Genomic DNA, 14,036 nt, shown 5'->3' with positions numbered 1-14,036 from the left:
TATCAACGCTGGGATGCTGGGAAGAAGTTACAGAGCAAGTCCTCATGGCGGGGATAATGTAAGTTATTGTGCAGCATTGCATGAGACGTTATCCTACTTTATTAACTACTTTGGACAGTTCTGTGTTTGTGTTAAATTTAAGTGTAAACCTAAGTAAAGGAGTCACTTATATTGCAGTTAAATTCCAAGTATTGCACATACTTTACATTGCTTCACTGTGTCCAGGCTCCTTCGACACTGCTACACCATGAAAGTCCAATCACTAGGTGTGCGTCCGTACTGCAACAGAACCAAGGTCACGAAAAGGTTACGTGAAAATCTGGTCCTTTGGGGCCCGCACAGAAGAAAATTCATGCCACTAAGTACTAAACTTCTCTCGCCTCAATCTGCTTAATTGCGAGCGCAACACAAATCAAAAAATGAACTCAAATATCCGTAAGCGAATCTGCAAACTCAGCCGCCAAACGGAACACAACACAACACAGAGAAAGGAACTATAATAAAAAATCAAAACAAAATGTTCCCCAATCCGTGACAGCCGCGGAGACAAATCCAATTATTTGTGTCTCATGTTGCAAATTTGTTCTAATGGTCGAAGTGAGAAAGTAAATAAACGCCTGCGAAGGGGAAACAAAAGAATGTGATTTCTAATTAACTTGAAAGAGAAACAGCAGGGCGACTTAGTAAACCCATCTTTCATCTGCTGCCTCAGACCACTCGTTTGTTTGTTGCACAATGTTGTCTTCAAGAGGGGCGGGAGGAAGAGCGTGTGTGGGGGGCTAACACTGCACTGCTTCCCTCCAAATGAAATGTCAACAGATTTAACAGCGCTGCGGAAGGAGCGCAGCGTTTTCCAGCGTTTTGTCAATTTTATTGTTCATTAAGCTACGCACCCCCCCACCCTCCAACCCCGTCCCCTCGCCCCTCTTCCCCCAAATCCTCTTCTTCCTCCTCCTCTCGCACTTGTTCGAGGCTTCATTTGCAGCATCTTGGCTTTGAAGATCACAAAAGGCTGAGGCAATAATTGGGTTTGTGCAATTACGACAAGCTTAATGAGAGAATTCGGGAGTTTGTCTTTGCCCCTATCTGCAACTCTCCATTAGGCCAGCGACTGTCTCTACTCTGTCGACGAAGGAGGATGTTATCGCACACAAAGATGGCGGCAGTGCATTTGTCGCACATATCACTTACAAGGCCTGGATGATGGAGAGAGGAGATATGCTAATTGACCAGCGCAGACTTGCAAATACAAACAAAAAAACAAACAGAGAGCAGAGAAAGTAAAGAGAAGAAGACAGACAGAAGGCAAGTTGAAGCGATAAACTAATCAAAGTGCTTAGAGGACATTTAGGAGACCAAGAAGACATAATATCTTTATAACACTGTAATGCAGTAGTGAGGCCTCCAATGCAAATGTAGTCAAAATAACTGATTCTGCTTTGAAAGTCCTTCAGTTTCTGCAGTCCAGAATGTCAGAACACCGAAGGATGTAGGAGATGTGATCAACAGTTAAGGTAACTGACCTTTAAGAATCATAAACCCTTAGATGACTTAATATCTCCCACACAAGTCCAGACAGCTGCCATCTTTTAGTTTGTTTGCAGGAAGTTTCATTCTGATCACTATACTGTGCACTATGTGATTTCATCAGTGGTGATAACGCATATGGGTCTATAGCTATGCAGTTGCATAGGCCAGCACTGGAGCAGTTGAGAGGCACCACCAAAGGCACAGGAGGATCAGTCCGAGTGTACACCAGCACACAGCTCATTGAAAACAAAGTGGGCCCTATGTGACCCTCAGTGTAAAATGAGTACAAGTGCAGAAGTAAAAGTGCAAGAGCACAACAAAGTAGCAGCCACGAGTAGTAGACGTAGTAGTAGACGACGATCTCGAAGGAGAAGTTCAAGTCAGATGCTGGGTGGCTATGGTTCTGGAGGTAAAGCATGTCATCTGCTAAATGGAAGCCTGGTTGCTCCAATCTGAATGCCAAAGTATCCATAGGCAAGAGTAAAGTGCCAAATAAGACCCAGTCCATTTAAGATTTTTAATTTATTGGTAGAAGCCACTGAATTTTATAATACCGCCTCCTGTAGTTTCACATCCAGCACACAGAAAACATGCAGAAATGTTTTATTTATTTTGGTTTTTTAATTTATCTGCTGTACCACTGAAGACATTCTCTGTTATGATTACGCCCATGTCTTGTCTGTCCCTGCCTTCTGTTTCTTATATTCCATTTTCATTTCTGAAATTGCACATCTTCGACTACTTTCACTTTGTTATAGTGACTCTCACCAGAGATGTGAGTGAAGGAGTTGAGGAAGAGACGGGAGTCAAGTCAACTGGCACTTAATATGAGACATCTGTCCTTTGGAGCCTCTTTTTAAAGCGATGTCAGTCAAATATTATATGTGTCACAACTGCATCATAGATTTTTTTGGTTGGAGCTCAAACAAAACACATTACTGCTGGGATTGGTTTACGGGTCACAGTCAAGAGGATGGAGAACAGAGGAGATGAGGAAGCAAATTAGAGAAGTGAGATAACCTTTTCTCTTTTGTTACTGCTTGATGTCACTTTCTGTTTAACTTGGTAGTGTTGTGTTTATTGGAGCGCTTCCTGTTTTTCTGATTCCCAGACTGTTTCCCCTGTTTCCTATTAGCTACTAATGTGTCAGTTTACCCTCCACCTGCCTGCCTGCTTGTGTCTTGGAGTTGTTCCCAGTTGCTTCCCTTTTGGTTTGCTCTCATTAATTATCACCCATTCGGATCATTGATTTTTCTCTGTTATAAATACTTTGCCTGGACTTTTATTAGACTCATCCTGCTACTTCCCTGCAGGGGCATTAATTGTTTTTTTTCTCTCCATTCAAGCTCATTATAGTTTCATTTGCTACCTGCCTCCCTATTTGCTTTTTCCTTACGAGTGTAAACTGACACATACAACTGGTTCTGAAGCCTATTCATAGATTAATTCAAATATCCTAGACTAAGCCTTATGATTTTAAATGCCTTTTTTAAAGCCTAGTTATCTAAAGTAATGGACAGTGCAGAAGAGAGGAAGAGAGTGCAGACAGGGTGGAGACGAGTGTCAGGAGAAAGATGGCAACAAGAGTGAAAGGGAAGGTTTACATGATGGTAGTGAGACCTGCTATGATGTATAGTTTGGAGATGGTGGCACTAACAAAAAGCCAGGGGGCCAAGCTAGATGTGGAAGAGTTGATTTTCCCTGGGACAGACAAGACAGGACAAGAAATGAGTGCATTAAAGAGACAGCTCAGATTGATTGGTTTGGAGACAAAAAAAACCAAGACTGAGATAGTTTGGACATGTGCAGAGGAGGGATAATGGAATACTGGACAAAAGATGTTGAAAATGGAGCTGCCAAGCAAGAGGAAAAGACGAAGAGGAAGATTCATAGGGTGAGATGGAGCAAGATGATACCCTGTGAGAGAGCCAAGAGAGCTTTAGGCCTATTTAGACCTCAAGCTGCATCACATTGTGTATGGAGAATAGCTTTGATACTAAACATACACTATATTACCAAATCATTGAATTCAGGTGTTCCAATCATTCCCACAGGCGTATAAACCTTCCAGTCATGAACTGTCCTCGCTACAAAATGTTCCACAGTGGAAGTGATTGGGAATGACAGCATCTCAGCCAGAAGTGGTAGGACAAGTAAAATCACAGAAGCACATAGTGTGCAGAGGTCGCTGACTTTCTGCAGTCAGTCGCTACAGACCTCCAAACTTCATGTGGCCTTCAGACTAGCTTCATGGAATGGGCTTCCATGGCTGAGCAGCCGCATCCAAGCCTTACCTCACTAAGTGCATTGGAAAGTGATGGATGCAATGGTGTAAAGCAGAGGACTATAGACCAGTGGAGACGTGCTCCCTGGAGCGATGAATCACACTTCTCCTTCAGGCAATCTGAGTTTGGCGGCTGCCAGGAGAATGGTACTCACCTGACTGCATTGTGCAAAGTGAAGGGGGACTATGGTGTGGGGCTGTTTTTCGGGAGTTGGGCCTGACTCCTTAGTTGAAATGAACTCTTAATGCTTCAGCATTCCAAGAAATGTTGGACATTTTTTTCCAAGCTTTGTGGGAACAGTTTGGAGATGGTCCAACATGACTGTGGACAATTGCACAAAGCAAGCTCCATAAAGACATGGATGAGCCAGTTTGGGCTGAAAGAACTTGACTGGCTTGCACAGAGTCCTGACCTCAGTCTAACAGAACACTTCTGGGATGAATTAGACTGAAGACTGCAAGCCAGGCTTTCTCGCCTAACTTTAGGGGCTGAGATCAAAAATGTGCTTCTGTAAAAATGGTCAAAAGTTCCCATAAACACACTCAACCGGCTGCAAAGGGTGGGCCAACATCATGTGAAAACTAAGAATAGGATGTTACTTAAGTTCATATGTATGTGAAGGCAGACCAGCAAATACCTTTGGCTATATACTGTACGTCAGTTTGTTTCTATAACATGTAGGATGTTGAGGTCATCTGTTAAGCATGCACAGGTACATTTCAGTTGAAAACACTGTTTGAGGACAAAATGCACTGTGCTGAGAACTAACAAGGAACTAAAGTAAGGATCACACTCAAGCTCATATCGCTGCTAATAGGCTCATTGCACAGCACAATAACAGAAAGAAGGCAATACACAACAGCCTCATTAACACAAATCTAGCCTTCAGCAAAGCATATTATGAATCTCTTTAAACCTGCAGTGCTGAGTAGACTTTAAATGTGACCTGATTATAGGCCATGTACAATATTACCAAGTCATTACTCATTACTTAATGAGATATTTCACTTATCATGTACTTACAGCAAAATAATGGAATCGGTGGGTGTATGATAAATAACGACCGACGGGGGTTTGTTCAAAAAATAACAGTTTAATAGTTTTATCTCAATGACTTACATAATAACCACTCAGATAACCGTTCTGTAATGCAATTATGGAGATGCAAGATAAGTGAATATTTGGAGGGAATATTTGTTTTTAATAGGTCTTGCCTTTCATCAGCCACATTAATCATTTAATTTAGTAACATTTCCATTTATTTGCCTTTTTTCCAGCGAAACCTTTTAGTTGTTGTCTACCAAAAGTGAGTAACTAACAAGCCAGGCCTGTGACAAATTATAACACTGCTGTCATTTAGCCCAGTAAATCCAGCTCCCATCTTTTATTTTGTAGGATACTGCTCAAGTTAGAGTGTTTCGCATTACTGAAGGCTTTATTCAAAGTAATTTAATAATACTTGAGAGAAGAATCCTTGGGGTAAAAGGAGTGTAAAGAACATAAATGTTCAATCAGCTGTTACTAAGCTCGAGCAGGCATCTGTGGGAAAACAGTGTCAGCATATGTGTGGGCATCCACCTACCTGTATATCCGTGAGTTCTTTTGTGAGCCGTGATGTCACTGACTGCTTATCTCGACAGGGGATATGCAAGTTCTAAAACACACAGTTTTAATAATTTTATTGTCTCTGCAAATCAACTTGTTGTAAAATAAGTTTAGAGAAAAGGGTGAACATTAAGTGAGCAGATGGAGTTAACGCAAGAGGCCACAGGGTTCTGGTCACAGGATACCATGAGCCTCATTATTCAAAGCAATCCCTATAAGTATTAAAGTATGCTATTTTCATATTAAACCATTAATCAAATACAGATGGTGAAGCAGGCTTTTTTCCTTACATTATAATTTCTTAAAGGGAAATGTAATCACAAAATGTATATTTCTTTAAGCTGTGATTAAGCAGAATGTGACATGGCAAAACTTTTTGCAAAGTGATGCGCTGTATACTCACTGGCCACTTTATTAGATATACTTATTCAACAGCTCATCCCCACGTTGACATGCTAAAGCTCAAAGTGAGCATCAGGATGGAGGAAAAAAGGCCATTTAAGGAAATTTGCCATCATTATTGGTGCGTTTCAGAGAATGCTGATCTACTGGGATTTTTCCACACAACCAACTCTGGGGTTTACAGGAAATCATCTGAAAAAATGAAAATATCCACTGAGCCGTAGTTCTCTGGGGGTAAATGCCTTGTTGATGTCAGGGGTTGCAGGAGAATGGTCAGATTGCTTTGAGCTGGTACGAAGGCAACAGTGACAAAAACTGCTTGTTCCAACCATGATATGCAAAAGAGCATGTCGAGCCTTGAACCAGATGCTGCAGCAGCAGAAGACCACAGCAGGTGCCAGACTTATCAGTTAAGAAATTACTGGTGACCGCCCGCAGTGCTGGTCAAGTTACTTGAACATAGTAATTACATAGTGAGTAATTACTGATTTCTTTTTCAAGAAAGTAATCCAGTTACTTTGTTCAAATGAAATCAAATTAATATTCAAACCTATTTTCTGCATATTCCAGCATATAAAATAAAATAATGTTTTGTGTTTACACTCACTCTTTCAAATAGATGCAAGTAAAACACAGCAAACAATAAATAAAATCAAAGACTCAGCGGCACTAAGTCCTGTTGCTCTTAAATCTATTGTCAGCTGTTTAGCAGGAGTGGGATGGGTGGAGGTTTGTGCTGTGCCGCAGTGGTCATGTCAGTGGGGGGATCCGGGGGTTTCTCTGTGAATGTCACATTCCCGTGGCAGCGTGCTCGGTGCTTGTTCAGATTTAAAGTTTCATTTTTCACTGTCGAAAGACGTTTTCTTCCCACGCAGAGCGTACAGCAGACGTCAGTGTTTTTAGTCACTTTTTACGGAATCAAACTCAAATTAATGTAAGTACGTCCAAGCTTTAAACGCTGCATGGTTGTACTCTCTCCTGCACTCCATAATATCCACTGTTGATCTGCACACGTCTGTTGCTGCCACGGATGTCGCGCTCGGACGTCATTGTCATGAGATACTCTCACACACAAAATCACGGTTTACTGATGCAGTAACGCAGCGTGCTTATGGGAAACTAACAGTAATCTAATTACTTTTTTTTGCAATAGTAATACCTTACTTTACTCATTACTTGAAAAAAGTAATCAGATTACAGTAACGTGTTACTTTTAACACATTACTGGTAGATTCACCAATGGCATCATTTTAGAAATCCTACGTTCCTTCATTCTTGAATTATCAGATTCAAAAGATTTCAGTAAACTTTTGAAAACTTGACCTCTGACCTTGAAGTCACTGAGATTCGAACTCGTTCAAGATTTTTAGTGGCTGCACCGTTGCTCCGGTCTCAAAATTATCTTGTGCAAAGCGTCCTTGGGTTTCTTGAAAACCGCCATACAAATCTAAGTTATTATAATTGTTATTATAATCACAAACTTGGGTTCCATGCCGCCCACTTGCCCGATGAGGTAACAAAAATACCCCATCAAATTTTACAGCTGAGCAGTAAAAGGGAAACTGAGGCTACAATTTGCATGGGCTAAAACAAAAACATAAAACAGAAGACTGGAAAAATGTCATTAGGTGGTAGAGTCAGAACAAAATGAAACTGTGGATCCATCCTGTCTGTGGTGTAACAGTGTGGAGGATATGTTTTAGAACATACTGAACTCCTTAGTACCAACTAAGCATCATTTAAGTACCACTGCCTACCTGAGCACTGTTGCTGACTGTCTCTTTGCCTTTATGTCCACAGTGTATCCACCAACTAATGGCTGCTTCCATCAGGATAACATTCCCTGTCACAAAACTCAAATCATGTCAAATTGGCTTCTTGAACATGACGATGAGTTCACTGTTCAACCAAGCCTCCACATTCACAGATCTCAGTGCCTTTTCGATGTGGTGATACAGGAGATTCCCATCACAGATGTGCAGCCGACAAATCTGCAACAGCTATGTTATGCTACTTGTTGAATTGTTGAATCTGTGCCAAAAAGAATTAACGCAGTTCTCAAGGTAAACCTGAAGGAAGAACTAGTAAGATGTGCCTAATAAAGTGGCTAGTGAGTGTAAGAATACCAAGTTAGCTAAACTTGCTATTTAGCCCAAGATTCCCAGGAGTCCCAGGATTTTATGATCACACTTCACTGGTGGTTATCATTAAATACTGTTAGTATATTCAACTAACATTTTTAAAACTATAGCATTTGCTGCAAAATTTGAATAAAGTGAAATATCTTTAACAAAAACACGTATCAGTATCTTTAGTGATCCACACTACAGTACATTAAGTGTATATACACTTAATGTATGATTGGATTTAATGTATATAAATTAGTTTCAGACAGGAAACATGTTGTTTGTCCCTCATGCCTACAGTACCTCTCCCAGGTAGACAATGTGTCCAATAGGGCAGATCATGCAGGCAGTCCCGCTGCCAAACATCTCTTTGACCCGCTGCTGTTTGAGAGCACAGCATAGCTGGCTCATGGTGAGGTAGCGCTCTGTCACTTTAAACTCACCCTGAAAAAAACAGAACAGCAATCTTTTGAAAATGTGTTCATGCACTGTAACCTTTGAGATATGTCATCAGCATCTGTTGTGCTGCTGTTGTTAAAAGTGTGTTCATCTGTCCATCAAACAATAGAGAGTCAGGCATGCAGCTACTGATATCAAACCAACTTCACAGATTACATGAAATTTTACACAGGAAATCTCATTTTCTTTTAAAAATATGCACATCTGGACTCTATGTGTGTCTGTTACCCATTTCCTGGTTAGTTCGAGGATGCTCCGTCGAGTAATGCCTGGGAGAATGATGCCATCCAGAGGTGGAGTTGCAAGCTCCTCCTCTATTAGAAAAAGAAAAACATTATTTGATATAATAAAAAATAAAAGAAATATGAGGTTTTTTGGCAATATTTTCTCACTGTTGTTATGGATAGACTGTATATTAAAAGATAACCTTGTACCCTTTGATGTAAAACCTGGTTTTGTGGACTGTTATGAAGCCTCAACCTAAGAGCAGTTCCACTTCCTGTTAGACCCACTGTACAAAAATGGTTGAAATTGAGCAATTTACAAAATGGACACATTAGTAAAGAAGGTTTAAAACTAGCAACAAAAACCATAAACACATCAGAAAAGTGTTTACTGAGGCAATAAATCAAGTGACTAGCAGTGTAGTTTCCTCACAGCCATCCAAAGAGCTTTAAGTTCTTTCTTTGACTAGAAAGGTCACCACTTCCTGCTTATTAGACAGACGTAGGTTTATGTCCATCGTTTCTATACAGTGCTTTAAACCTACATTATTTCTAATGACCAGCAGGGGGTGACTTTTGTGTGTAATTCTGCCATACCAAACATACGGAGCCCCTGAAAGTAGCGTCATCGTTATTAAGATACAGTCTCTGCAACTGACCAACCTCCATCCTGATTGATCCAGTGCAGGAAAATATTCATAGTTCCTGCCTCAGTTATCTGGTGGTCCTGTCCATACAGCCAGAGCACCTGCTGACACCCGTAATCATCTGCTTCGTACTGGGCAAACAGGGAGCATCCATAATTCCTGTGGAAATCCAAAGTAAGATCATTAGGATACACCTGTAAAAAAAAGACTTGATCGTTCTGCGTGTTATACATACCCACACTGTAAAATCTTAATTACCAAATCAAACTAAGTCTTATATCAGAGTGCCATGGCTGATATCTTAGGAAATTTAAGCAAGCTTTCATGCAGTATGCATCTACCCACCCTCCCATCTTGCAGTCTCCAGTTCCTCCTTTCCAGGCCCGTGTGTATTTTGGGTCAGCCCACAGGGAGATGGCATCTGCCTCAGAGTTGAAATAAGAGCCAGCTTGACACAAGATCACATACAGCAAGGCACGGCCAGGCCGCTTTACGCCCAGAGAAGGCTGCCATAAACACATTAAGGAAATTAAATTGTTTTTCAGTTTTAGAAAACATTCGCCCCCACAAGAACGTCACCATCCTCCTCACCTCAGTGCTAATAAATGTTGGCCTTATGTACAGACTTGCTGAGTCTGATTGAGGAACCCAGTCCTGGTCAATCTCTACCAATCTCCTGATACACTCCAGCAACTCTGTCTGATCAAAGGCCTGGAGGAGTGAGACAACAAAAGACAGAGGGCGATAGCAAAAACCTATTCATCATTGTTTTTCCCCAGCTCATTCGTTCATTTATTCCCACATTAAGCCCCTTTGTTTTTCTCTACATCCATCTTACAGGCAGACAAGCTCTCTTGGCAGAGTCAGCCATGCGGCTCATGTTGAGCATCGGTCGGAAGAGACGCAGTCGGCTGTCATCTCCGCGGTATACCTTGAAGCCTTCAAACAGCTATTGAGAATACAGAGAACATTGAAAATACTGAATTCTCTTTAACCCTGATGGCTTTTTAACCACACATTCAAACTGTAAACTGAAATAATGCCAACAGCTTTATTCTGTTAGTATATGCATTTATTTTACTGCAGTACAGATTAATTGTTTATTCCATTAAAGCTCAGTGTGCTATTGTCCATTAGTCAGAATTTTACAAATTTTGTCTTTACTCAGTACCAAATTAAAATAGGTGTTAAAAACAGCCTGGTATAACATAAATAAGAATTTGAAATGTGAATCATGCAAAGCTACTCTAGTAAGCTACTCTTAAAATAAGGAGGGGTTTGGTGTACCTGAATGCCATAATGTAGTGAGGAACAGGCTGGGTGGAGGGAAAGATTTGTGAACGGCCTGATGAACGGGGCTTGCCAGCCCTCAGTCACGCTCCACTCGACAGTCAGCATGTGGTCAGTGAAGACAGTCCCGAAGTCAACCACATGTGGCTTGGTTTTTAGAGCTGGGGACAGCTGAACAGCCAGGTCAACTGCCTGGTTAAAAACACAGAGCAGAATTATTATTATTTCTTTTTTAAAATAAAGGGATGCATGAATCTGAATCCAAGCTGTGTTAACATTTACGTTTGCGATCACATTTCACCAACTGATCCACTAATCAGGGAAAAGCGCTCCCTGCAAAGTCTCATGAGCGCACTTTCTGATCATAAGCATATAATCTGCATGCTGTGGCTTTCTTTGCAATCCTCACCTCTCCTCACAGACAAATGCAGCACATTAAATCATGTTATATAGAAAATAAAGTACTCCTTGTGTCATGCTTCATTAGTGATACAAAACAACAGGACGATGCAGTATCTAGCACACAGCTGCACCATTTTTGCACTGTTCATTTTGAAGTTGACCTTTGTGACCCTGCCCACAACAACTGGTGCTCCTACCTAAATGCTGGCTCTCATTTGGCTATTAAAGTATTTTCAGTGGCTTTGAAGCATTTATGTCACGACACTGGAATGCAGGTGCCGTCATCAGTGCACCGCATCTGGAATAGCCCGATTTTGGTAACAGACATTGATTGTCTCTGAGACCCACTGTGTTCATAAACAGGCCGTGGCTATGCTTTGCTACCATGCTAGACCATATTACCCCATCCATGTTTGGCCACCAGGGGTTGTTGTAACACCAACATCGATACAAGGTAATTCAAGAACTGGACAGTTAACCTCCAGTGATATGGCTTTATAATTAAATCAGTGGGACTGGAACACACAAATGAGAACTGCATTCAAAAGCAAAGCAATATTTATCCCCCTAGAAGCTCTCTGTCTCAACTAGACCACCCAGAGGTCAAAGATCAGTGGGTTAAGTATGAAACAGAACAGCATCAAATTAACACTGACGCCTTGAATATGAGTCATCCAGTCTCTGAGTCCGTGATGTCACCAAGCTACCTCTGTGTTGCTGCAGTGACAGCAGGTTGAGAGAGATGTGAAAGATTTATCAAGAACTATGTGAAAAAAAGGAACAGTTGGGAGTGCTGTCCTTTCCTGCTGTTCAGCAAGACGGAATAATGTGATCCTTCTTTTGAAGAGACACTTCCTGCTGGCCAGCAGTCAGTTGTGTGTTGGAATTGGCCAGGATTAGATCGGCACTTTATCCACTCCCTTCTGGTGCAGACGGTTACTTGCGCCATAATCCCAGATTACAGTTCCGGTGGCTAGTGGTGAGTGACCGCAGTACGAGCACTGCGTGAAATTGATTAGAGGAGTGCAGTTATTCTGTTTTTCAATCATTCTGAACATAAATACACAAATGTGATGCACGTCTTCTCTGCAGACAAACCAAAGTATTAGCTCCTATGTCGCACACCTTCACAGAACAGCACCGGAACGCAGTGGTAGTTTTAGAATGTGACAGCATGCACCGTCCTCAGAATGAGCCATAATCCTTCTTCGCTGCTATCTGCATCCAGCCAGTGTTTGGCTGGGATTAAATGGCTATAAATATGAATGTAGCTGAGTGTCTACAATGTGCAAGAAGAAGAAAGAAGGCTGCACAGGGCGTCTGACCTGGGTACTCCCACTACAAGGCAAATTGAGTCCCTTCATGTGAGGTGCCTTTCAAATATCTGACCTGTCAGAAAATAAGAGGTTTCAGGGTAGAACCAATGGAGACGCTCAGGTACCAAACATACAGGTCAAACTGCAACACATAACTCCAACTTTACATTTCTTTCAATGGAAGTGAAAGTTGGCAGACATCTCCAAGCCCGGGCCAGTGTGCGTCTGCACATGTCCACCCTAATCTCTACCTGAGCCTGCTATCTACTGCTCAGGTGGTCAGGGTCAGAAAACAAGCAAAGCCCCAGCTACTTAGCGTGAGCTGGGAAAGTGGATTCTGCTGAGCAGGCTGCACTTGTGACAAGAACCAGAATGCACTACATATCCCCCCCCCTCCCTCCTCTTTCTCCCTTCTCTAAAAATGGCAGCATCATCAAAAGAAAAGGCTTACTCGGGTTGACAACAAATGGACTTCTTTAAGTGCTGGGATTTGTTGGGATTCGTTTTTCAAGTGTTCGTCGTCACAATATGAACGCCGGTTCATGACTGACTCTCAAGGCCTTTCGGCGCTGCCCTTGGCAACATGAAGAAAAGCAGCGGAACCGGAGTATCTACTCTGTAGGGGAACGGGGAAGATTTTTAGGTGCTGAGAAGCCGAGGAATCACCAAGATGCTACACCTGGAGCTGCTACTGAGGGTAGGTGTCTTTAAGACATTGATAGAATTCAGACACATGAATTTGATTCATTACCTTGAAGCTCTGAGTACTGTCGTCAGCCATTCGGGTGGTGGCTCGGTCGCAGATGCGTCCCTGAAAACAGTGACAACAATCTAAACAATATCAAGATGGCAATAAAAATCAACAGCATACAAATGTGTCTGGATTGTACAAGTTTTTATTCATATAACCTGGGAAAGTTGCTTTAGTCAGGGGGAGCAATAAACCCCCTTTCACATTACTAATTAAAGTGGCTTGTTTTGATATATAATGTACTGGACTCTTATTTCTACTGAACAACATCATCAGAGCTGCTGACTGTGTGAGTTTGTGTTATACTGTATATTGCGACATTTCTCTTTAAAATAATTAGCTGAGTGTGAAATGCTGATATTGTCACTGCAACTCTTTGTGTTTGTCACACTTGGTTAAGAGGTGGGATTACAGGAAATAGAGATGAGATAGGAAATGTGCTTACTACCAGATTAAAGAACAAACATGGTCACTGACATTTAACAGTGCTTTAATAGTGATACGTTACCTTGAGAGAGGAGACGTCACACCTGAGGTCGCTGTGATGGCAGTGAAGCCGGCACTAGACCTCCAAGTTGTACTTGTTAAACCGCTTACACTTAATCTCTCGAATTGAAACCAGTCCCATAACTGAGTTGTACTGGCAACAAAAATCAAATGAACCCACCTTGTGTTACAGGCAGGAAATAAGTCTCTTTCTCTCTTTCTATTCTCTTTATTTGACCTGTTCTATTTTATTGTATTGGTAATGGAAATAAGGTTATAGGACTGTGTCTGAGTGTGGAGGGGAGTAGGCTTGTGGGACACAATTAAAGGAATGACTATAAAGCGAGACTAACGTACTGTTAGCCTGCTACACTGAGTGCTGTGTCCCCTTGAAACCACAGGGAGGGGGTGCTGACTCACTTTTTAGAGTCAGAAACACCCACCGACGTTTTAACTCCTTCTGCCTCGAGCTTCCAACTACCTGTGCGCGTGCTCAGCTTGAGCATCTGGACA

At 41.7% G+C, this 14,036-nt stretch overlaps 1 protein-coding gene across 1 annotated transcript; it reads right to left on the bottom strand.

The window, feature by feature from the left end:
- Nucleotides 1-240: 240 nt before the first annotated feature.
- On the bottom strand, nt 241-13,067 carry bcat1 (branched chain amino-acid transaminase 1, cytosolic; the record flags this gene model as incomplete). The annotated part of the gene is made up of 10 exons (XM_080887449.1): nt 241-279; nt 5,398-5,469; nt 8,252-8,392; nt 8,636-8,721; nt 9,295-9,437; nt 9,624-9,784; nt 9,870-9,989; nt 10,117-10,227; nt 10,566-10,760; nt 13,038-13,067. 10 exons carry the CDS (start codon nt 13,065-13,067, stop codon nt 241-243), a joined length of 1,098 nt encoding a protein of 365 aa, XP_080743575.1.
- Nucleotides 13,068-14,036: the final 969 nt, after the last annotated feature.

Source organism: Rhamphochromis sp. 'chilingali', assembly GCF_963969265.1.
Source record: "Rhamphochromis sp. 'chilingali' genome assembly, chromosome: 7".
Lineage (NCBI taxonomy): Eukaryota > Metazoa > Chordata > Actinopteri > Cichliformes > Cichlidae > Rhamphochromis > Rhamphochromis sp. 'chilingali'.
This window is presented reverse-complemented; position numbering and strand designations above follow the sequence as displayed.